Source organism: Haemaphysalis longicornis, unplaced genomic scaffold (genome assembly GCF_048455015.1).
Source record: "Haemaphysalis longicornis isolate Haplotype H1 unplaced genomic scaffold, Haemaphysalis longicornis Haplotype H1 scaffold_10, whole genome shotgun sequence".
Classification (NCBI taxonomy): Eukaryota; Metazoa; Arthropoda; class Arachnida; order Ixodida; family Ixodidae; genus Haemaphysalis; species Haemaphysalis longicornis.
The window spans coordinates 140,253,161-140,276,288 of NW_027526204.1; the positions used below are offsets into that span (position 1 = coordinate 140,253,161).

At 47.4% G+C, this 23,128-nt stretch overlaps 1 protein-coding gene across 1 annotated transcript in view; it reads left to right on the forward strand.

Annotated features, from left to right (window-relative positions):
- LOC144159492 (uncharacterized) overlaps positions 1–23,128 on the forward strand; it is a 42,442-nt gene that overhangs the window by 18,105 nt on the left and 1,209 nt on the right. Inside the window, exons 5-16 of the mRNA XM_077691014.1 lie at positions 745–902; positions 3,596–3,715; positions 4,426–4,522; positions 5,464–5,600; positions 6,262–6,360; positions 7,821–7,880; positions 8,756–8,882; positions 13,736–13,851; positions 15,270–15,342; positions 18,074–18,174; positions 21,193–21,241; positions 22,013–22,051. Coding sequence (XP_077547140.1) covers positions 745–902; positions 3,596–3,715; positions 4,426–4,522; positions 5,464–5,600; positions 6,262–6,360; positions 7,821–7,880; positions 8,756–8,882; positions 13,736–13,851; positions 15,270–15,342; positions 18,074–18,174; positions 21,193–21,241; positions 22,013–22,051 — 1,176 coding nt within the window. The remainder of the gene's footprint in view (positions 1–744; positions 903–3,595; positions 3,716–4,425; positions 4,523–5,463; positions 5,601–6,261; positions 6,361–7,820; positions 7,881–8,755; positions 8,883–13,735; positions 13,852–15,269; positions 15,343–18,073; positions 18,175–21,192; positions 21,242–22,012; positions 22,052–23,128) is intronic.

A 23,128-nucleotide genomic window follows, 5' to 3' on the forward strand; every position in this document is an offset into this window, starting at 1 on the left:
ACGATCGGATAGACGTCGGCTTCAGGACGCGAGGGACCCAGGCTCGATTCCGACCACAAGAAGAGTTTTTTGTAGCGAAAGCTTTAGTACGCTACCTCCGGCAGTCTTCGCGGGGTGACCAGTTTTGACCTTCAGAGCTAGAGGTCAAACCCCACCCCCTTCCACAAGCGCTCGGGGAGAGATAGGCGAGGAGGGAACGGAGAAGCGCGCGGTATACCCGTGCCGCCACCTGGTGGAGGAAGGCGCGGACGCCGCCGCCGCCGCCGCAGCGATAAGTGCGCGCGACGAAGGAAGGCGACTTACGCGCAGAGCCGTGTGCGATGGAGTAGGACGAACATCCAGCTGTCGTCGCTCGTACAGCGGCGAAGCTTATAAGCAACGCCGTGAGGCGAAAAAGAGGAAACACGCCACTTCTGCGTCCAGATTCGCTATCTTCAAGTCTTACGCGTTAGTGCGAGCTTCCTTCATTTTTTTTCTTAAGGTGCTTGATGTGCCTTCGCTCATCATCATCATCATCATCTTTTTCTGAAACCCATTGTGTAAGCTTGGCTTTCTCGCAGCGTGTTTTGGCGCGACATTGGACGCCGTCGGTGGGGCATAGAAAGCTTCGCTTTAAAAAGCGTCCTTCGTGACTGGAGTAAAGATGATTGAGTTGCCAAAGGCTAGTTTTTTTTTCAAATTGAAGAAAGGTGTACACTGTCTTCGTGGTGCCTTTAATCGCGTTGCCGCGCGATATTCTCGCAGAGATGGGCGCCAGCTCCCCGTACTGCGACGAAAAAGTAGCGAACAAGGGCTTCTGTCCGAGCGTGCCTGTGGACTCCCTGGTCACGTGTGATGACGGCAAAGCCATTCGGTACACATTCTTCGACTACAGGGAGGACTTTGACTACAGCATTTTCGAGGTATGTCCTGGGTGTCCATCGATACATGCGGTATATTTATCACCACCACCACCACGACCACCATCATCATCATAATCATCAAGAAACTACGGTGCTCGTGTCAGGTGCTGGTGTAGGCTTGTATATGGACAGTATGTGGGCGGCGAGATTCCGCTCGCTTGTGGGTACAAGCCCTCCACTTCCTGTGCGCATGTACTCGCTTTTTTAGAACACTCCTTCTATTGTTTTTATTTAATTTCTAGAGCAACCCCGCAATTCGGTTTCACTAGCGTAGGGGTAGAATTGTAGGTTTTGGCGCGAACAATCTGGGTTAGAGCCCCAGCAGTGCCGCAATTTTCGCAAAGACCCATGATTATTTTTTCTTCACTGCGAAATGTTCTTTTTGCTGAGTTCTGGGCATTGTTTTCGTAAATAAAGGTAGTTTGGTATCTTTTAGGTCGGGCGCAAGAGACCATAGAGCATGTGCTGTGTCGCTGCCCCAAATACTCTTCGGAAAGGCCCGTGCTTTCCACCGCGCTCAGCCAATTGGGCAATCGACCACTTACAGTAGAAACTATCCTAGGTCATCGGTCTCCACCATCGAGTTCACAGAAGGTGACGAAAGCCCTTCTACGTTTCCTGAGCGAAACGAATTTGCATGAAAGACTGTAGTGCCCAAAACGGGACTAGAGAGGGCACCTTCCCACTCCTATCTCTTCCTCTTCTCTCGCCCTCTCTTTTATTCCCTGAACCCCATTTCCCCAGTGCAGGGTAGCAAACCGGGCTATACATCTGGTTAACCTCCTGGCCTTTCCGTCCTTTCTTTCTCTCTCTCAGGGGCGGGTCACGGCATATCAACGCGTTTAATTTACTTCCAGCACTGCAGGCACTTCCGGTACGAGTCCCACCGGAAGTACCTGGCGTGTACTTATTTCGGAACGGAATATCGGTACCGGGAGGGGGATGCAGTCTTCTTTTGTTTGGAGGCAAAAAAACGTCTCGGTACGACGGCACACTCCCGCCTCCCAGGTCTGAAACGATTACACAAGACAGAGCGAAAGTAATGCAATGCTTGAAGAGGTGGCGCGCCTCGAGGCTTGGTTTGAAGCGCAAATGAAGCGAACGGGGGAAATAGTGACGATGCCCGTGATCCCAGGCACACACCTTCCAGCACCTGCACGCAGGCTGGACGTCAGCTACGTGTATGGCTTCCGGTTTTATTTGTACTGCGTAATGCAGTGGCAGACGAAACAGAGCGTGTGCGCACGGGTTAACAAGTCGAGGGCACGGGCACGTAACTGGCTCGCAGTCTTTGCGCATACTGAGTAAGCATGGTACATGTATTCCTCGTTGATTATAAAACAGAAATGGTGTTTCGGCCGATAACTCAGCACAGAGGAAGACTCAGCAAGTCATGCCTCCTGCAGCTTGTTTCATGGGTGATTTTTGACGCGCCCACAAGGACGGGTTCACTTCGACGTGGCCAGCTATACACAGTGGCATTGAGGCTGCCGCAGGAGCACAGCGGGCCGAGTAATTAAGCCTCGGTGTACGGTGTCACCGTGAGATAATCAAGATTTTTTATCCGATAGCCTGGTTGGAGGAACGCTCACGGACGCCTGCGCCTTTAGAATTGCCAATGTCTCCATTACAGTCTCGTCCGGTATATCACAAGTATAGCAATTTATCGTCTTGTAGGCTGTCGTTATGATGGTAAAACGGGGAGCTGTAACCAGGCACCACTGAAATTATTTTGTGAGATGGGGATGCGACGGAAAGATTGGTTGCGTTACTGGTTACATTACCGGGGCAGAACTAGGGCGAAAAGTGATGGTGGCCGTGGCGACTGTAAGGGCTGGCGGTACCTGGGTGAGTGAACCTTCTATTGCGTTATAGAATCAAGAAGGAGATCACCGCAGCAAGCGAAATGGTTGGCTGACCTTGGGGAACCGTTAATAAAATGTCTAACTCGTCGCTATTTCTTTGGGTGGTACGTGCTGTTTTCGCTATTCATGGTAACGATTCAGTGTAATCCCGTTCAGATAATCATCATCATGCATATTTGCTTAAAATGTATCCTTCATTTTCCTCGGGGTTCCGAAGTAAAACTTGGACGGTCAGTCCAGTAAGCCCAGTGTACCTTCAGGCATGGCACTCAACTGGACACCATGCACCGACAAGACGGCACTTGCTTTCCTCACTCTATCTGTTCTGCTCAAGCATTCTAAAAGGCCCTAACAGCTGACCTCCCGTAAGTTGCTTTATACGTACGACTCATGGTCGCTAATCACTGCCTGACGAAAGTTACACTGTTTTCTACTGTGTAACAATAGTGACTGTTGTGCTGTTATTTCCAGTGTATGTTATTCGTATCGATATTTTGGTTTCTTTGTGTCATTTTCTGCGCGCGGGAACAGGGGCAAACCAGCTGTTTCTGGGATAGGCACAGTAATCAGTCATTTTTTTACAAATACATTTATTTTGGTTATCAATACTGTGTATGACATCGTCCTCCTCACCTGCTTCTCAATCATGTTCATTTTTCACGTGATAGACATTCTTTTTGTCTTGTTCTTTCGCCATTTTGTTTGTTTCTCGCGATAGCTTTTTTACTTGTGTACTTATTATTGTCAGTGCGTTGTCCCAACGGCTTCGTTTGTTCCTGGGTAACTTAGGTGGTCGATTGATTCATTGGTGTGATTGGGCGTTCACAGGAGCCCGTGGGTTTCTTCTGTGAAGGCATGGAGCGGGCCACGCTTCCACAACTCCCCGACGTGATGACCTTTGCAGCGGAGACGAAAACCAGCGACAACCAGGACGTTGTCAGGAGTAGGGTGAGTTGATTTGAAGAGATTTTGTTCGTCATCAAATTTAGGGCGTTTTACAAATGTATGACAACGACACTGCATGAAAATGTGCAATAACGGGTTTGAGGGGAGAATATTTCGCACGGAGGTCGGTGCGTAAAAAAGGTTTGAAGGGGCACAGAAAATAACACATCATTTACGATATTGCCGTAGTTATAACAGCTACATGTTGGATGGGATTCGGCTGTCGCTGGAAAACTTGTGCTTATTGAGCATCATCAAGCACGATTTAGTAGAATCTAAATAATGTGCAGTAATGGAGTGAACCAACTGCGACATGACAGGCGTTTTGAAAGGTTACGAATTTGGTCCTGACAACGGCAATTCTGCTACAGGCAAGGCGCTACACCTTATGCTGGTGTGGCTCACATACACTACGGTCAAGCCCGGATGTGTCGAACGCGGATATTTTGACACTGCTATACCGAACAGTTTGGGCATTCACTTTCAATTTTCTTCGTGTGTGTCGTACATTTTTTTATAATTTTCGAATACGTAGGACGATTTTCGACCACTTTCGAGTTGGATATAGACATTTTATTACGGCACGACACAAACTTTGTCCTGTTTTTGTGCTCAGAGCAGAAAATTGGCCCAGAACCGACTCGCAAACTGGACGTACAGTTATCCCACGTACTCTTATCTGCACGTGTGTTATCCTTCCTGAATGTTCGCAGGTGTGGTACGACCTTCCCAGCTTCCTCGTGGCCCGAGATACACACTATTCTGGCGCGGAAACGTCAACGGTGAAGGCTGTTTTCGACTACAGCACTGGTGAGTCTCCAACGGCATGTATGTTTCGGTATTACGTTTGCTTTTATAAAAAACGTTAGCTATCAGTGTTGAATTCTTGCTTTTTTGATGTATGGCGTAATTGGTGTTCGCAGAAAAGGGGATGTTAGATCTAGTTGCTGCTCTCAAAAAACATACCCATAGAGGGATTGGCAAAGGCTGCACAACGAGGCTCCGCTAAGAAATTACTAATAAATTTTGTCAATGAATGAACATTTTGATCAAGTAATCAGCCAATAATAAATCAGAACCAATAATTATAATAAATGAAAATCAGGCATGAGCCATCTCCGGCAACTGTCGATGCGATGCTATTAGCGTTATTGTGTGAAGGATTTGCGTTAACTCTAGCCCTCCATGCATGGGCGTCGGAAAGATTTTGTCCTGAGAGGAAATCCCGTTTCACTAGGAGGGAACGGGATTATAATAGGGGATTATAATAATATAAACGAAATTATACAACATCCAAGAGATATACAACAAGAAACAACTCCGTAGCATAACGGCAGTAGTTTATTAAACAGAACGATCGATGGCGCAAATAACCATTCATTGCTGATGCTGCGACGAAGATTTCAAGAAGTTCGTATTTCATTTGGTACATACAGCCGCTCATTCGTAAGCACATTGGTCTGCAGGGCACGCAATTAGAAAGTGGTTATCTCAGCGAACGCTCTTTGCCCCTTGTTTTCATTTTTTTTTGACGATGCAGCGATATCATTGCGGGTGCTGACGAACGGTTGTCGGACTTACCTCCGAGATTTCGCCCAGCCACTAATTTCGCCACGTAATCGCGCGTCGAATACCCCCAAATGTAGTCAGTTTATACCACAGGGAGCTACATGTTCTTCGCTACAATGCGTAACCGCGGAACATGACACGAAAATTTTATTTTTTGTAATTTTTTACCCGGCTGCTGGCAGGCATGAAGTACTACATCACGACCAACACGGGCAAGTGCCAGGCCTCGGTGATGCAGAAGGAAGAGCTGACCATCCCTGCACCCTCGGCGATTGTCTGGGGAGCTGGACGGGACTACGCCTTCCAGAAGGCCGGAGAGGCACGTGACCACATGTTTACAATACCAATTGCCCTCTAGAACCGTAGTTTGAATCCTGGATGAAATGGATAATTGTATTGTAACTGGTATAATTCTATTGTGTTACATAGTGTAATTGTAACTTTGTATAACTTGAAAAAAAAAAAAAAAAAAAAAACTAGGCTTCAGTACCTCACTCAGCTCCATTCCGGCCTCGAACATGCTTTTTTTCAAAAACTTTCAAATTTCGCGCTGCAGTGACGTGTTATGGGCAGGAGTGACGTAATACGGGCCAGCGATAAAACACAAGCCCCATAAAATCGTCCAGGCATGTGTCTTAGCGTTGGGCTAATTCGAATGCCGTCAATCGCACAAAGAAGCTTCTGTAACGTCATGGAAAAGTTGTGGCTAGGGAGCGGCCACTGCTTCACATGTTTTCTTTAGTGTCTCCATTATTTGCTCGAACTTTGCGATGAAATTGATGTCGTCGTTATCGAAACAAAGCGCTCCTTCTAATCAACAAAACTTGTCTTTTGTCTTCATGGACCCTTTAAGATGTTACTGTGAAGGGCATCACCGAGACGTCAGTGTGCCACCCCACTTTACGAGCACCTAAGAGGGGAAAAAATAACGCCCCTCTATATTACCTCCTAAAAAAAAAAAAAAATGTCCGCCTCTGCAGCGCCGTTGCCGTTCCTGGAACTGCGCCGTGTACGCTGGCATGGACGACAACAAGGGAGGTCCGCAGAAAAGCATGGTGGCCAACCTGTACTACGCCTACGTGAGTGCCCAATTGGGAAAGAAAAAAAAAACGAAAGGAGTCCACCGAAAACCACAAAGTATCTCGACAGATGTCAACGAATAACGATTCCCTTAGTGCGCCTGAGTCTGAACAACTGACACATTGGAAGGCAGGGAAACTTCAAATTAAAGCGCTTTATACAACTTACAACAGAGTCATGCCGGAGCAAATAAATACATGCCTAACATGATGTAGGCAGTACCATGTGAGGTTCGAATAATAAGGAAGATAGGGGCGTATAATGGTCTGTAGCTGTGGAGGTATAAAGGTATGGACGCCACGATGCGTGGGGGTCTTAATGTATGAAGCTCGAGATGCGCGTAGGTGCGTAAATGGAGTTCAATGAACGGGTTCAGTTTTGAAAGCTTATAGATATGGAGATGTTGGGCTATGGTGAATATGGAGAGGTTTGGTGGCGCAGAGGAGAGGGTTTTTGGAGTTGTGGGGCTTTAGTGGGATGGGGCTGTCGATATGCGCAAGTCTAGAGCTGCGAAGGAAAATTTGACATCCACCTCAATGCAACCATTCAGTTGTTGAACATAGCCATTGCAGGCACGTCAATGAATCGTGGACCAGGACGAATTTTTCTTCCACTGCGAAGTTTCCGAGGAAGCTGTGCAGCTTTCCTTTGTAGCCGTTTGGCTGCATTGAGGTGGATGTCAGATTTCTTTCGCAGACTCCACCTTGGGGATTTCCCCTAAATCTGTTCGCGTAAGTTCTGGAGCTGTATGATTGTGCAGAAGTGCGGGCGTGATCAGCCATGGTAGTGTTGGGGTACACACATTTAGGGAACTTTGCAGTAGCTGAAGTGCAGAGTCATAAAGACATATCTAAAGTTGTTCAGGCAGGAAGGAGGGAGAAAAATGTGGCCCTTAGGAAGGTTTGCATGTTTGACTGCCACTGTGTGAATGGCACATCTCATAAGAAATGTTAATTGCAAAAAAAGGGCTTGGTTCAAAGCTGTAGATAAAGGTTTCGTCGAGCTTCACTACATACGACTGCATTTAGCACGATTGGTTACCTTGATCGCTGCAAGTGCATCCGCCCAGTACGATTACAGGAATAAAATGACTAAAAACGCCTGCCTTGTTCGGTTTGGGATATACGTGTTGGGCTTCAGCAGTTTTTTTTCATAATCTGCCTCAACTCGGGCTTTTGCCCGTCTGTTAAAATGGGGACATATTTACATGCCATTATGGTTATCTGTAAAGGCAAATAAAAGAAACAGTTGCGGGGTATGAAGTAGTGCTGATTTGTGCCATGGTAGAAAAAAAAAAACTACGCTCGGAAACCTAGACAGAAGCAAAGCATTGTTACGCGTATGGTCAAATAGCGTGTTGAAAATAAGTCAATAGAGTTAAGTTTTCGAATAGGCGGGGACCTTTACCATGTTGCCACGGGGAAACCACATATATGTAGCATAGCGCTCTTCTTCACAGCTGGACGACACGGAGCCTGCCTCACTTCCGGTGTCCATGGAGGTCTACGACGAATCGAAGGTGAGATTCACAGTCGCATTTCATTTTCAACCGGCTAAAAAAAGGGCGTGTATGCAGCAGTAGGTGCTCGTACCTCGAGTCGTTTTTGACAGGGCTGTTGCAGTTAGTGGATGAAACAAAAAAAGCTGCAGGAAGAGAAATAAAAGATAAAAAATAATTATAAATGTTGAGAAGACGAGGTTCCAGACACACACAAGGAAAGACAGGGTGCCAAATTTGTACAGAAATACAAGAAAGAGCAGAGTGAGAGAAAAGAACATAAAAAGCATTTCTTTCTTCCTTTCTTTCTTTCTTTCTTTCTTTCTTTCTTTCTTTCTTTCTTTCTTTCTTTCTTTCTTTCTTTCTTTCTTTCTGTATTCTACATCAGACGTGTTACAGATGTCCAGAGCACAGACAAAAAGCCTCAAAGGATTGGGCTTGACGAGGGTCTGTGCTCCTGAGCCTCTCGATTAAATAGATTTTGAGACATAACGCAGCGTTTTAATGTTGTGAATAGGGGAGCATATGAAAAGGGAGAAAAGTTGCCAGACCTTAGCATGTTCTTTGCCACGCAGTACTGGACACATTAGAAATAGACATTGCGACGAAGGGAGTAGGAAGTTTTTTTTTTTATGTATACGCCTTGAGCACGGCCTGTAGGGGCGCCACTGAAATCCCCCTAGCGGCCCGTTTCGAAAGCAGCCGCGGGAGCTACTCGAGCTGCTCGCTCTTCTTTGGGAGTCATTTTGTCAACAGGGCGTAGTACAAAACAAAACTGACTCTCAAAAACACAAACGTTTGCGAGTGTGCAGCGGCCGACGGGAGTTACTGTTCATCTGGTTCCACGCTCTCTCCAACGCGAGCCCGTCGCCTTGTTCGGCTGTTCCATCACGCAGGGCGGAGACGTGGTGGAGCACCGGCAGATCTTCGACGTGGAGGCCAACTTCAAGGACTGGCGGCCGTTCGACATCTCCAGCTGCTTCCACTCGCACGAGATCATGTACATCATGCTGACGCTGCAAGGTTACCTTTCATATCGTGGTTTAAATTATGCGTTTAGCGCCCCCCCCCCCCTCATTTAATAACATACATTTTAAGTTGAAATGAATCAGAACGCATATAGGCAGATGATGTGCTTATCCGTGAACATGCATGCTCAACCCCGGACACGCAAATAGGTGAAAATGAGGAGAGGAATGAATAGACGAAGGAAGTCAGTAACAAAATGCACCAGGGAAGGGATGGGTTAAATGGGGGCACTTTCATTACTGGGAAATAAAGTTTATACGTGTCACACAGCTGGCACATTGAAGGGGTACAACATGAGACCTTTCGGGTGGGATCTAAGGCCACAGCTCTTCAGTAAGTACTACACATGCAATTTCCAATTGCGCTTCATGAACGGTCGCACTTTCCCACATCAGTTGCTTTTGTGCGTGTCTGAATCCAGAGCGCCGCAGCGATAAGGCCGCGAATGGCTCTGCGGTTCGTTTTCGTGACTTCAGCGTTTAGGGGACGTCAGAGACTGCCAGCCTTCAGTAACACTTTCTTATTGGACGCCTTTCGCACCAAAGGTGAGGAAAAGGTGAGGAAAAATCCGTGAAGTTAACCAGGAGTAGAGCCCAGTTAGATATCCTGCGTTGGGGAAGCTAGATTCTTTGGATGAAAGAGAGTGCAGGCGGAAAGGGGGAGATAGGCGTGGCAACGCGCGGACACTCGCACTCCTTTTGTAGGGTTCTTGTAAACCTGTATCGTTGAGGAAACGGAGAAGACCTGTGGTCGCCTTGCGTGAAATTGGTTGTAGGAATCAACGTTTAAAGGAGCCATAAAGAGAAAACACAAGTTTGGTTCATTCGAAAGATTGCCTCGTTAGAACCATACTGACACCATTTTTAACGCAAACTTCGCTCAAATAAGCTACATAATTAGGGAAAAAAGGAATGACCATCCGACCCACCAGTTCATTTCCCGCAACAGAACCTATGATGTCATACTATAATGCTCTGTGATTGGCGGAGGCCGGCAAAAGCAAACGCAAGTTAGGCAGGGCTTACCCGTTTGCATAGTGAGCTATATACCCGTGAAACATACCGCACATTCCTTTTATGACACTAAGAACGGTGGAGTAAACGGTTAAAGTACCGAACGGACACGCAAACATGTACGCCAATGCGTACGAAACTACCACCGGCCGAGCTGGACATCTCGCCGTCTCGCAGACGAATTTTCGTGTTCCAGGCTCTTCGGGGTCAACGAACCATTGTAGCACGCACAGCCGTGACCTTGCTTGGTATCTTAATCCCTTGACAGGATGTTGGCGTCATATCGCCAACCAGCAAAGGTAAAAATAGAATCGAAGGGAGTAAGGAACAGCAAGCAGCGACGAGATAGTGCCACTCGTCGCAGAGGTTTCGGAATGGTCGTGTTGGCTTGCTGCTGTCGTTACGAGCTCGTTTTCAGTCTACAACCACTGAAAACTTCAGTTTGTTTGAGTACTTTACAATGAAATTTCGTTGCTGCGTCCTGAAATGCCCATGTAGTACGGGAAAATCGGTGAGGGAGTGCGACATCCCCACCGGTGAAGAGATCTCCTTTCATGCGTCCCTCAGCGAAGCAAGTGGCTACATTTTGTGAACTTGGCAAATGGAGGAGAAAGGGAGCTAAAGGAAGTACGAGTGTGCTCGCTTCATTTCTGACGAAGTGATTACGGCAGGGACCTTTACGTTAGCTCACTCCTGGGACTCGCCGCCGATCGTCGCCGACTTCGCAAATCGCCGTCAAAGCGCTCTGAGCTAGGAAAAAATTTCCCCGCATTTCCCCGAGGGGAAGAATGTGAAAGTGCGAATGCAGGAGTTGAATTTGCGCGGTTCGGTAATGTTCGCGAAAGAGAGATCACACACACACACACACAACTACAAAGAAAGAAAGATGCATTTATTCACAGACACCTATTTGTGTTGTCGTTGTACTTGATTGCTAGAGCGGATCTCAGCTTTGAAATTTCGTGTCAGTACTCCTTTAAGCGGGTGCATTAGCCCTTCTCACGCCCGATTCCTGGCCAATCCCCCACGTGGGTATGTGCCATGTCAGCGGCCAGGCAGCGCGCGCCCATCTCCCCCCGTTGCCAAGGAAGACGAGGAGATTCCTGGCCAATCCCCCACGTGGGTATGTGCCATGTCAGCGGCCAGGCAGCGCGCGCCCATCTCCCCCCGTTGCCAAGGAAGACGAGGAGCGCGCGCACCCGCAGCTGTTGCTATGTGGACGGACGGCGGTCGCCGGAATTCAGGGTCGCTTATAAAGTGCATTCGCACTTAAAAAAAAAAATACCGTACACACCGCGCATTGGTGCTGGTATCTTTCTGGTCGGAGCAGAGAGCTCGCGCGAACGGCTTTCCATACACGACATCCGCCAACTGGCATAAGCGATACTGCTACTGAAATTGAACTATTATCAACCTTAATAAAAATACGGCACATACGTACCAGTCTGTATTCGTCCGTCGCGACGGGGCTGACGACGCAGGGGTGCCGACGGCTTGGCGTTCGTCTGTTGTGAATATCGCGGTATGGTCGCTTTCCGGTCCATCCGTGTATCCCACAACTCCTGCCGCTCGTGCACTTAGTGTATCCCACAACTCCTGCCGCTCGTGCAATTATAAGTATTGAGCGTTCAAGTGGTGTGAGGTTAAATGCAAGCCCGAGCTCCACGGCGAGAGCTTTGTTGTCCGGATCAGGCGATTCCATGACTAGGGCTGCGGGTGTACTAGGTTTGACTAGTATTTTTAAAACGGCCGCCGTCTTGGTTTCGGTGCGAGTTCCGGTTCCTGTTTGATTCCCGCGTGGGGGTGCTATGTGGAGTCGACGTACTAATGCTGCGTTCCAATTCGCAGACACCTTGGTAGACAGTCTACGAAGCAGTCTAACTAGACGTCTAAATGAATGAAATTGGAACCAGAGTTACTCAATACAGACTATATCCAGTAACTCTGATTGGAACGGCGCCTCGGTCGCAAACGCAACACCAGCGCAGACGACCAGCAGACGACAGCGTCGTTGCAGACATGTTGAGTTGAGCAAGCCGCAAGTTTCGTAACTAATATTACCGTTGTTATTACAAACGTTACGTAATTTAGAAACTAGGCAAAGTCACCTTCATGACTAGTAAATTTTATTAAATATTTAAATAAAGGAACAAGTGCTTTTGGTTCAACATAAAAACGCAAAAAGGTGGCGCTGGCGTCGCTTTTCAGTTTAGACAGGAAGGTAGCCTGCATCGTTGCTGACTTCGATGCTGTCTCCGCGAAGCAGTCTTCGTTGACTGCTTCGTTCGAATTGGAACGGGGCTTAACATGGCGTACTGTCCGCGAAGACGGCAACGAAGCTGTCTAAACGGTAAATTGGAACGCACCGTAAGTATCTGTTTCATGTACCGGCTCATATGACGCCATTTGGCTTAAATTGGCTTAAATTGCCTTATTTCTCAGTAAATAAAGCATCGTTTGCTTCCGGAAAAACGCTTGGGGTACTATGAAACACCTAATCTTTCGAATAAAACAAAGTTTTCTTTTGTCTTCATGGCTCCTTTAAGACTGTCTCTACTGTAAATGGACGATCGACCAATCGGTGGAACTCGGTGGCAAGGACACCTGTTTCCGGCACTAACGGCGGCAACGACAAAGTACAGTCTTTGCCAAAATTTTCTAGGCCACGCCAAATGGTTCTCGGCCACAAAGAATTCAAAGCAAAGATATAATGGTTTGATTGATTGGTTGTACGGTTTACCGCGTCGACGCAACGCAGGCGATGAGGCGCGCCGTAGTGGAGGGCTCCGGATTAATTTTGACCACCTGGGGATCTTTAACGTGCGCTGAAATGTCGTACACACGGGAGTTTTTGCTTTTCGCCTCTATCAGAAAAGCGGCCGCCGCGGCCGGGAAGCGAACCCGCAACCTCGCGCTCAGCAGCGCAACGCCTTAGCCACTGAGCCTCCGCGGCGGGTGACATACTGGTTTACTGTGACCAAATTATTTAATGTCAGTAAGGAGGAACAGTGTTTTTTTCAGCTTTCTGGCATAAAACGTTTTACTCTCGCTTGAGAGGCAAGCTTGTTTTTCGAATTTTTGGTGGCCTATTCACTTTCGGCCTGGCCTGAACAATTTTGCCAAAGACTGTACACGCCCTGCTACCTCTTCAGCACCACATGTGCCGTAGCCGACGCTGCTGGCCATCCCGGTGAGTGGGGAGTACGCGCTTACGGGACCTTCCTTCAGCCACACTCCACAAAGTAAAGTCAGCTGCAGACTTCCCACACGGGAAACCACTAAAGTACAGGATTCGAGATGTACAGGCAGGGATTGGCGAAGTCGGGTGCATTTCATCCATTTATGGTAGCCATTCGTGCAGAAGAACGAAACGTCATCGCGCCACCAAGACTGCCTAATAAGTATCGATAAGGACAACAGACACTCATGCTTAAGTATGTACACTGTACAGCAAATAAGTGTACAACATGTATGCACTCTGTCAGCTTGCACATTTTTCTTACCTCTTCAGCACTTCAGGTGCTGTAACCGACGCTGCTGGCCATCCAGATGGGTGGGGAGAACGCGTTTATGGGACCTACCTTCAGCCACACTCTACAAAGTCGGCTGCAGACTTCCCACGCGGAAACCCACTCATGGAAAACCCGTCCCTCTGAATTAAATCTCATTCAGTTGTCTCCACCGAGTTAAGTTACTTCAGCAATCTTCTTTTTGAGCTGAAATGTCTTCAGGCTGTTAATAGTGTTGTTCCTGTGTAGATCCTCGTGTTAGCCAAATTTACTGTGAGCAAAGAAGAAACAATTGATCGCTCGACGCAGCTGTTTTGTCTTGCAGGAAACGCCGACTTCGGGATCGGCAGAGGAACCCAGGACGGGCTGGCGCAGGCTGTTAGGATCCAACTGAGTAAAGCCATGGGCATCGCCCAGGACATCAGGGTGAACCGACTCAGCGTAAGTACGCCACCGCATGCTTCCCAAATCTGTTTTAAGTGCAGAGCACTTCAGGGGCTCGCCTTGTCGTCGTAGCTCGCTCGCTGCACCCAAGTAGAGGCACACGACGTTCTGTCGTCGCGGCGTCCCACATAGGCCATAGAGAAAGTGCATAGGCTTTGAAAGCCCAGCGGTGTATACAGTCATAAGCGTGCGAAACTTGTGAATTGCTGGCGCTTGTCATACATCTGCCCGTCTTTAGCGCAGAGAAAACTGCAGGTACATTTGAGGCAAAATATACGTAATTAACCGGCAGCGCCCGCGTTCATTTAGTTAGGAACGCTCGTTGGGTTGATTTTTACGATAGTAAGTGAAAAAAAAAAAAAGTGTCAGTGCACCGCCGGAACGTGCGGGAGGAAAAGCAAGCACAAAAAGAACAGAACTCCCGCTGGCGCAGTTCCAGGCAGGGGGCGCGCGAGCGCTGCGAAGGCGGGAAATTTGAATTGCATTGGGTGGTAGCAGTGAGCGGATAACAGCGCTACAGCCCATTATGGCGAATCAATGCTCTGAACTTCCGGCAGCTTTCACGTTGAGAGGAACAGCTTTAATTTTTTTACATACCGTGCTTGGCTAATCTTCGTGATAAGTGAGTATGCTGAGTTGCAAATTATAAACAATTGTGTTATGTCTTTTGCACCTTAGTAAGGACTGCGCCTCCGTCAATACGTTCCTAAATAAGGTATTGTCATATTGTCGAAAATGTTGTCAAATATGCAGTGCCGAGGGGATTTTAAGGTGGTACTAAATTAAAGGGACTCTGCAACACTTCCTGTAGACGCTTTCACTCTTTCCTTCGGGTTTGGAAGCACTGTGAATGTTACAGTTATCGCAAGCCCGGAGCGGCACTGCGTGATTTGCCCGTCGCAGCAGATGCCCCTTCCGTTTCTGCTTTTGTGGCTTTCTTTTTGGTGTCGAATGCGTTTATTGCTGCAACTGAATGGATGATGGCCAGAAGCCGCCATATCGCTCTAATGGCGTAATTCAAGTGCTCGAGGAAAACCAATACCGGGAGCAAGAGAAACATCTTTCGAGCAAGTTTCTAAGTTATATGATGGGCATAGATCAGTTATTTTTTGGCTGAGGTATACTTCGCGACCCCCGTATCTAAGTACTGGATGTATTTGTTGGCTACAGACTGAAACCTTTAAGATTTAGAGGAAGGTTGAGGAAAGTGTTGGAGGGTCGCTTTAAACGAAACAGAATTCAAAGTGCATTGACCATTCATTTCGCAATACCATTTTTATTGGTATTTTAACTGCTACACCGTCAAGTCCTTTGAGCGGAGTTGAATGCCAATCGATGTTTTAATTCATTTAATAAATAGCTGTTTTTTGTGCGGGGAGGAACCATTTCGATATCGTGCTTTCTTCTCCTCTTAGGTCAACCCAGCGGGAGAGAACCAGCTCAAAATTTTCGCACGTCTGCTCCCTGAGGCCAGGACGGACCACACGAGTACGTATGACTTCGTTACTCTAATCTGGACTCTGTCGGGCGGGTCCGAAATAACAGAGGTAACACCAAAGCTTATTAATACAAGAACGGAGCTGTCTTAAAAAGTTTGCACATGTTTGATCGCAAACAAACCCAAGCAATAAAAAATGAAGCTCACTCTAACACGTAAGAATTGAAGGTAGCGAAGCTGTCCGCAATTTCCACAATCATCGCAACGGCTAAAGTCCACGATTGCAGCCGATTTGCTTCTTCTTCGCTGCAGCAACGACCTTTACTGCATCATTGTTACTATGAGTGTGAGCTTCTTTCATTTTCTTTGGAGGTGATAACCATTGGACATCAGCTTGGAGGGGCGTACGCTATGACGTGTCTTCCTCGTTCCGAGCAAGTGTTGCCACGATTACGGCGAACGCTGGAGTATTTTTTTTTGCCAGTCTCTTTAAGTGGGTATGCTTGGCTCGACAAATGCATGTTTCCAAACGCTTCGCTGCACAGAGCACCCACGTGACATGTGTGACGTCACTGCGCGCGCTATTCTTTTGAGCGCCTGCTAACATGGGCCCACCGTTCGGGCTCTGTGGCCTCAATGTAGAGTAATGTGTACTGGCACTGACCGCTTGGGTTTGAGCCCCAGCAGGTCTATGTCTTAGTTTTTTTTTTTTCATTGCTTAACTTTTTTTTTTCTAATTTCTTTTTCAAACTCAAACGTATGTGTTGTTTTTGTTAATAATAGTGATTTGGTATGTTTTAGGTCGCTTTAGGTTCGGGGTGCAGCCAATGACCACGTTTTATTGCCGTTATGCAATGCGCAAACATACATGTCACTTGGGTGCTTTGTGCAGAGAAGCGTTTAAAAATACGCCGCCGGGCCGCTGGGCGGTCGCCGCGAGGCACGCACACACGACCGCTAGGCATTTCCTTGGTTTTGTAACTGTCGGACGGCCGCCTCGAGGCCCGCGCTCACGTACGCACGCTCAGCAATTTCTTGGTACACTCGAACCTCGTTATAACGAAACTGAAGGGAGGCCGTGATTATTTAGTTATATCAATTATAACAGTTTACGGCAATGTATGCTAACTTGGGTGCACAGCGATGGTTATGCATATAAAAGGGAACCGGGTCCCGACCCACTCTCCCGCTACGCGACCACGCATGCAAGGCAAATTGAATAGAGAAGACAAATAGTTTGCTTGTTGAGTACGCACACTGCCTATTTTATTGCCCGCTAGACATAGCTGGAAAAAAAGTCCGTGGTGCTCCTTGGTTTCCGACATCGCAAGCCAAACACGTACTTCTTTTAAGTGCGAATGCACTTTATAAGCGACCCCAAACCATCCACCGCCGGCGTCGGCGGCGTCGGCGTCCGCAGTGCTCCTCTATAAAGAAAAGATACAGCATCCGGCGCCAGGTTTCGATCCGCGGACTTTGCGGCCGCAGCGCGACGCTCTACCGACCAAGCCACGGACGCGACGTGATATCAGCGTTAGTGACGCGCCTTATATCTTTGACGCATTCAAACTACGTCGTCAGCGGCGTGCGTTGGCGACTCAGCGGCGTTATAGCGGCTTGATAACTGCGTGGTGTACACGTGATACTACAAACCCGATGGAAGAGATGGAAGAGAAGGCGGCGAGGCGGTGGGCTGCGGGGGCCGAGCGCAAGCGCCGCAAGCGGGCCGACAACCGTGCATTCGCACTTTCACATTCTCCCCCTCGGGGAAATGCGGGGGAATTTTTTTTAGCGGTGGCCACCGCGTTGATGCCGTTTTAGCCGTCGCCATGGGCGCCGCATAAACGACTTAGGTCAACCGCACCGAGTGCCTGTGACGGCGTTGGAACGTCGAACGTGTGTGCATGGGAGACCCCGGTGTCTTCATCGTCGCTTGCGACATCGCCGGTCGGATACTCCGTAGTGACCGCGTCGGCATCAGCGTTGAGGGAAACCACCTTGCGCCGCTTCTCACTACTGCCGTCAAGTGGCCCTCCCGCTTCGCTCCGCTGACAGAGCGGGGAGGACGGCTCGCTCCACCGCGCGTGGCGTGGCTGCGCATGGTCGTGAGATCGATGCGGGAGTTTTAAAACAGCCATGCCGAACGAGTGTCGAACTCCGTAGAATACTTCACGCACCGTAGTCGGGGTTTCTTTTTTTTTTTGCGGAGGTGTGGGGGGGTGGGGGGGGGAGGGGGCGTGGAGACTAATTTAGTTCGTTATATCTAGTGACAAGTAAATTTTACTTCGTTATAATGAGGTTTCAAATGCATGGTTCTCTATGGAGATTTCAAATGGAATTTCAGTTACTTTGTTATATCCATTATTTCGTTATATCCCGTTACGTTATAACGATGTTTGAGTGTATTTTTAACTCTGGACACGAAAAATTACTATTTGCTAAACAGCTTCGCTGCTAAAAACACAAAATGATACGCGTCAGCCAAGACTTTAAACCTGCCGTCTTCTCCAAACTCTAGGAAGTCTATTTGAGTGCGTAATGAGCCTTAATCAATGGCGTATGAGCATTAGGATTAGGTGAGTAAATAATACCACATTTTAAATAAATGAATCCCGGAAACGTTGAACCCCAGTTCTACTTTTAATTGCAAGGCCCGGGAAACTAACTGAACTGAGCTAGTTGCTCGCGAAACTCAGTCACTGTGACGGCATTGACGCAACGTGTAACAGTGCTTCACGAAAACGGGGGTGGTACCAACGTGTCACCTGTGCTGTGTCGCAGTTGTGGCGGACCCCACGGTAGACGAGGCGTTCAAAAGGCTGAATGAGACGGTCGCTGCCGGAAACTTCAAGGTTGTCCTCAACGTCACAGGCGCCAAAGAGGTGGGTACAGCGACAACGGGAGCTACAGTATTTTTTTTGTTGTTTTATTATTTATTTACCTATTTATTTGTTTGTTTTATTTGGGAGTGCCCACCAACAGCACTAGCTCTGCTTGGGTGGTGCACTAAAAGGACACGCAGACGAAACAAACAATGAAATATGGATAGTGGTTGCGAAGTGCAGTGAATCGCGAAGCACAGGGTAGCCCCACACACACGCACACACACATACATAAACACAAGTTACACATGTAAGATAGGGGCATTACGGTCGGATATAGATTAGCACGCACGAAGACAAAGTTCATGAGAAAGTACAGACATCAGCATATACACTTACGTTCTGAACACTGAAATGGTTGTATCATAGTTGTTGTGTATATATGGGAAAGCTATATGTCTTCATGAAGCACACTGTTGCAACTCTGCACAATTGATGCTGAAGGCATAAGACGGAGAATTATTCCTGACACACCCTGCAAATGCGCTGGCCAACCACGGGAGCATGTTGCGTTTACCGTCCGAGCGACAATTTGTGCGTCGTCGTTTTTTTTTGTGTGTGTGTGTGTGTTAAAGATCCCGCGATCATTCCTGCCTTTGTTCCTAGAAATCAATTTACACAAGCATCGGCACTTTGCTCGAAATATCAACATTCAAGGTCAGGATGATCGTGACTCAAGCCACCGGCACCCACAAATACAGTGCGTCTAGAGTAACGTAACGGTAAAAAAAAAAAAAAAAAAAGCCCGCGTCAAAATGACGGTTTGTTTAAGTGGCTCAAGTCACAAGACGATAGTGGAGGTTATTGCAACCAGCCTGTCGGTTGTAAAAAGAAGGGATACACCGTGTATATGCCAGCCCCGCGAATCGCTGGCACGACAGGCCAGGCGCTCGGTTATAATTGGTAGAGGGATTTCTGCTCGTTCATCGAAGCCGGAAGGGAGCTTTAGCAGGAAAAGTGCTTGGCTCACAGTGGCCACGTCTCTAATAAAAGGCTCGTATAACTGCGTACACCGTGACGCAGAGCTGTTCATTAGTGGGGATTATCTCCAACAGAGATAACGTGAGGCAGCACATCCAGGTTGCTTCCACAGCACTTTAACGAGCCGTTAATGCTCGGGTTAATGATCTGATGACAGTGCCGCTATCTATACAGCCTTTCCGTGAGTATTAAAGTTGTAGCAAGGTCGGGAAAGTACTTATTGTATTAAGCGCTGAGCCTGACTACGCGAAATCTTCAAATTTATAGCAGAGTGCAGTGTGTGAAAGGCGGATCATGTATGTGCTCATGCGCATTAGTGAGGAAATATGTTGTAGGTTTTGGCCCTGGTACGTTCGCGAAAAATGGAATGAAGAGCGACAGCGAACATGCACACGCCGCTCCGGTGGCCGAGATAAAAAAAAATGTATCACATATATGATCATTCCTTTATTATTTTTACAATTTTCCTGCGTGGTGTTGCTAATCTAATTTACGTCCATTCTAAGCTGGACAATATCTTGTGGTCATGAATTCCGCCTTCGAAATTCGTTTCGTCTTCCTTTAGATAATACCAACTAGAAAATTCATCGTACTAGTGAACATTAGCGCAGGGACAGAGCTACAGAAGAGACGAAACACACTCTAGAACTTCAACTCAGTTTATCCTGCAGAAACACGGAAAACACCTCGCGGACACACGTCGCGTACAGGTACGTATTTCTTGCAGGCAGAGAAATTGTTCAGGCCGTCACGATAAGTGCGTTAGTTCACCGTCCATGGCGCTGTCTGCAAGGGAAATCAATTGCTTGGAGAGTGGGTGCTGGTTGCGCATGCGCGACGGGTGCACACGAAGAATTTACGTCCAGTGGCATGGACCGTCAGTGCAGTGCTGAGCTTTTGTGATATGAGCAAGTGGACGTTTGTTTCGTTTTGTTTGCTCTTCACTGTGTTTGTACGATTACCCTTCCCACGTATCATGTGCATGCATATAAGCTGTAACTACATTGAGCGATTATTGCGAGCCACGCGACGAGCAATGCGACCGGGATCCGCAATCGCTCGTCCCAATCGTTCTCCGAGGCAGCCACATGAGAGCGATCGCGCAAGCGACGGCGAATATCGACGCACACACACGGCCACAAGTTGCGCCCCTTGCGGCTCTCCTATTGGCTAGTTGCTGAGGCCACTTTCGGGAGGCGAGCGATTTTTTCTTGCGACCCAGAACCGAGCGAAGCTATGAGTGACTTTGTCCGCGGCGAAAAATAGTTCGTCGCTAGTCGCGTCGCTCATCAAATAGCTTGCAGAATCGTTCCGTGTGGTTAGCGTTATAGGCGTTTTCCAAGTTTCTGTGGCATAAACCGAGTTAAAGTTCTAGCGCGTGTTTCGTCTCTTCTGTAGTTCTGTCCCCGTGCTAATGTCAGCGAGTACGTCTAATTTCCTAGTTAGCAACCAACTCGCCCAACTTTCCGCTTTAGATAATACCGAACCCGTAAATCAGCTTCTATATTTCCTTTACCAGTTGTAAGTTACAGTAAGAGCGAAATGTGGTGGCTTTGTTCAACGGCGATTGGAGTGGACACGCCCTTGTGCTTCAAAAAACAGTTCTATTGGTTTTTTGGCTGCTTTCCAAACACTGCAGTCACCTTGTTGTGTTATTCACTTGTGTTTGCAAAGATTACTAAGTGAATTGTTCCCCTTCGAGAAACACGAGTCATTGTTTCCCGTCATTGTTTCGGGGTGTAATACGAACAGTCACATAAAAAACTGATCATAAATGTTGAATAAAGAAAAAGTAGTGTAAGTGAAGGAACGTGAAACATTAAATGTACACATTTTATAATTTGTATTGCACTTGTACGTTATCGCACATGCCTGAACGAAAAGTTACAATTTATTATGAGTTAGATTTCCCATTTTATTCGCGTTTCATACTCTCTATCTTCACATATATATAATATTCCTGCCACAACCGAGAGTGAATAATACGTATGCACGAAAAAATGAATGTAATATTTCAATTTGTCTTACCCGCTACAGAACCCCGTGTATGTGGCGACGGCGCTGTCGTCTCGTTTTTTCAACAACGGTAAGTGATTTTTCTATGCACTGCGTGTGAACATGCATGGATGCGTGCGGGTGGGTTCGAACTTCTAGCTCCTTGTGCTTCGTTCACTGTGTTCAAGTAGGGTTACAAAGTACGCGTCGCCCCCTGAAACCTGGTTTGGATTTCTCAATCAAACGTCAAGTTTAGAATTTTGCACCCTTCTTTGAATATACTTTTCGCGTGTATAACGTTACGCTAGAACGTCTAACCGTTGTTCGTATGGAAATTTCTAAACGCAGGCGATGGCTTTATCTGCTTTAAGTTTCTTTCGTTTTGAACTAACCTCCATCAAACCCTTTGACTCTGCCTCTTGTCAGGAGCTTTATAGTCACCTAACCTAACTTTACCTGCCCAGAAAAACGGACGTTGCTTTAGTAATTACCTAAACCCACCCAATACATTTCATGCTAGGGTTTCATGTACGTAGCCCACTCCAGTTTCCTTGCCATAATGCAATTGCGGAACAGATCCTGGCATCACAGAAATCACTTGCTTGTTGACGGGAACTTTGTCGGTTCTTGCTGAGACACGAAGTCTATAGTAGACTGATTTTAAATAAAAAATTAGATCCAGGGATAGAAATTCAACAACAAGTAGCCCACTTCTTCAATGGAAGGCCTAACAACGAAACAGTTTCTACAGCACACATGCGCATATTATAGCGAAGCCGTAGTGCTTAAAATGTGGCCGTATTTGCTTGTTTTAGCATTTACTTGACAGCAACCACAGAAATAATTCTGCCGATATTTTCAGATCAAGGAGCGGCGGGGTCATACCAAGGTTACTCTTCAGGTGAGTTCTTGCCGCAAGAGTGCATTTGTGTACACGCAGCGACATGGAATCAGAAGGTTATGGTGACTTAAGTAAAGTGGGCAGTTTTTGCAACCTGTCATTAACTTTAGTTGCGAAGTGTACCTTAGAGACCGGCAGGTTTTTCGGGTCGATTTTTTTGGCGTCGCATCCTTCTTTCGAAACAATCTTAGCATTCGTTGCAAAAGCATTTCTGCCGCAAGAGCCAGGTACACAGCATATGAAGGGTAAACTTCTGCAAATTACAAGGTTGGGTGGTACGGCTCGTACATGTAACATTGTATAGCGCAAAGCATATCTTAGGCAAATTTCAGGCAGTATTTTAATACGTAAACAAGCATTAGAGCGTTCTTTAACCTAAAGGCGGCGCCACCGTGAGGCGCCACAACACAAAAACTAAACCCAGTTCCACTCAGTGTGAAATCTGATAAAACAGCAGGGCTGTGGTTCTCTTGTGTGGGCTCAAACGTCAACGGGCGCTTGCCCAAGAACGGCAGCGCTGTCGCCGCGCAAATTCTATGGTTCGCGCAAAAAAATCGGCAGCTAAACGTCAGCAACTGGAGGCTCCCTCTCATAGCAGGAGAGAGGAACCCGCCTCTGCGACACCACCCTACCTCTTTTTGACACACGAACTTAAGCACACGGACGAAAAGACTTGACCGCTGTTAAAACACAACAATCTCCGCTGTTAAAATATACAAAAAGAAGCTAGCTCAAGCTCTCTGCTCGAGCGGTGCCGACAACCACGTGCGGGTGTTTATACCACACCGATCTGGTTAACTCCAACTAGTCGCCGTTTTATTGATCAAGACCAGACTATTCCAAACTACTGATGAAGGCATAATTCTGTGAGCTTGTATTAAAACGTAATTTGGTATAAGGGGACATGTGGAGACGGAAAACAGGATGAGTGTGCACTTAATCATGACCTTGTCTGTACAGCTCACGATAACACCCATTTTTAGCACTAAAAGAGGAGACCAGCCTAGCTATCTGCTCGGACACAGCAAGGTGCTCAGGAATGACGGGTAGCAGGGGTTCCACACCGAGCGACGCATT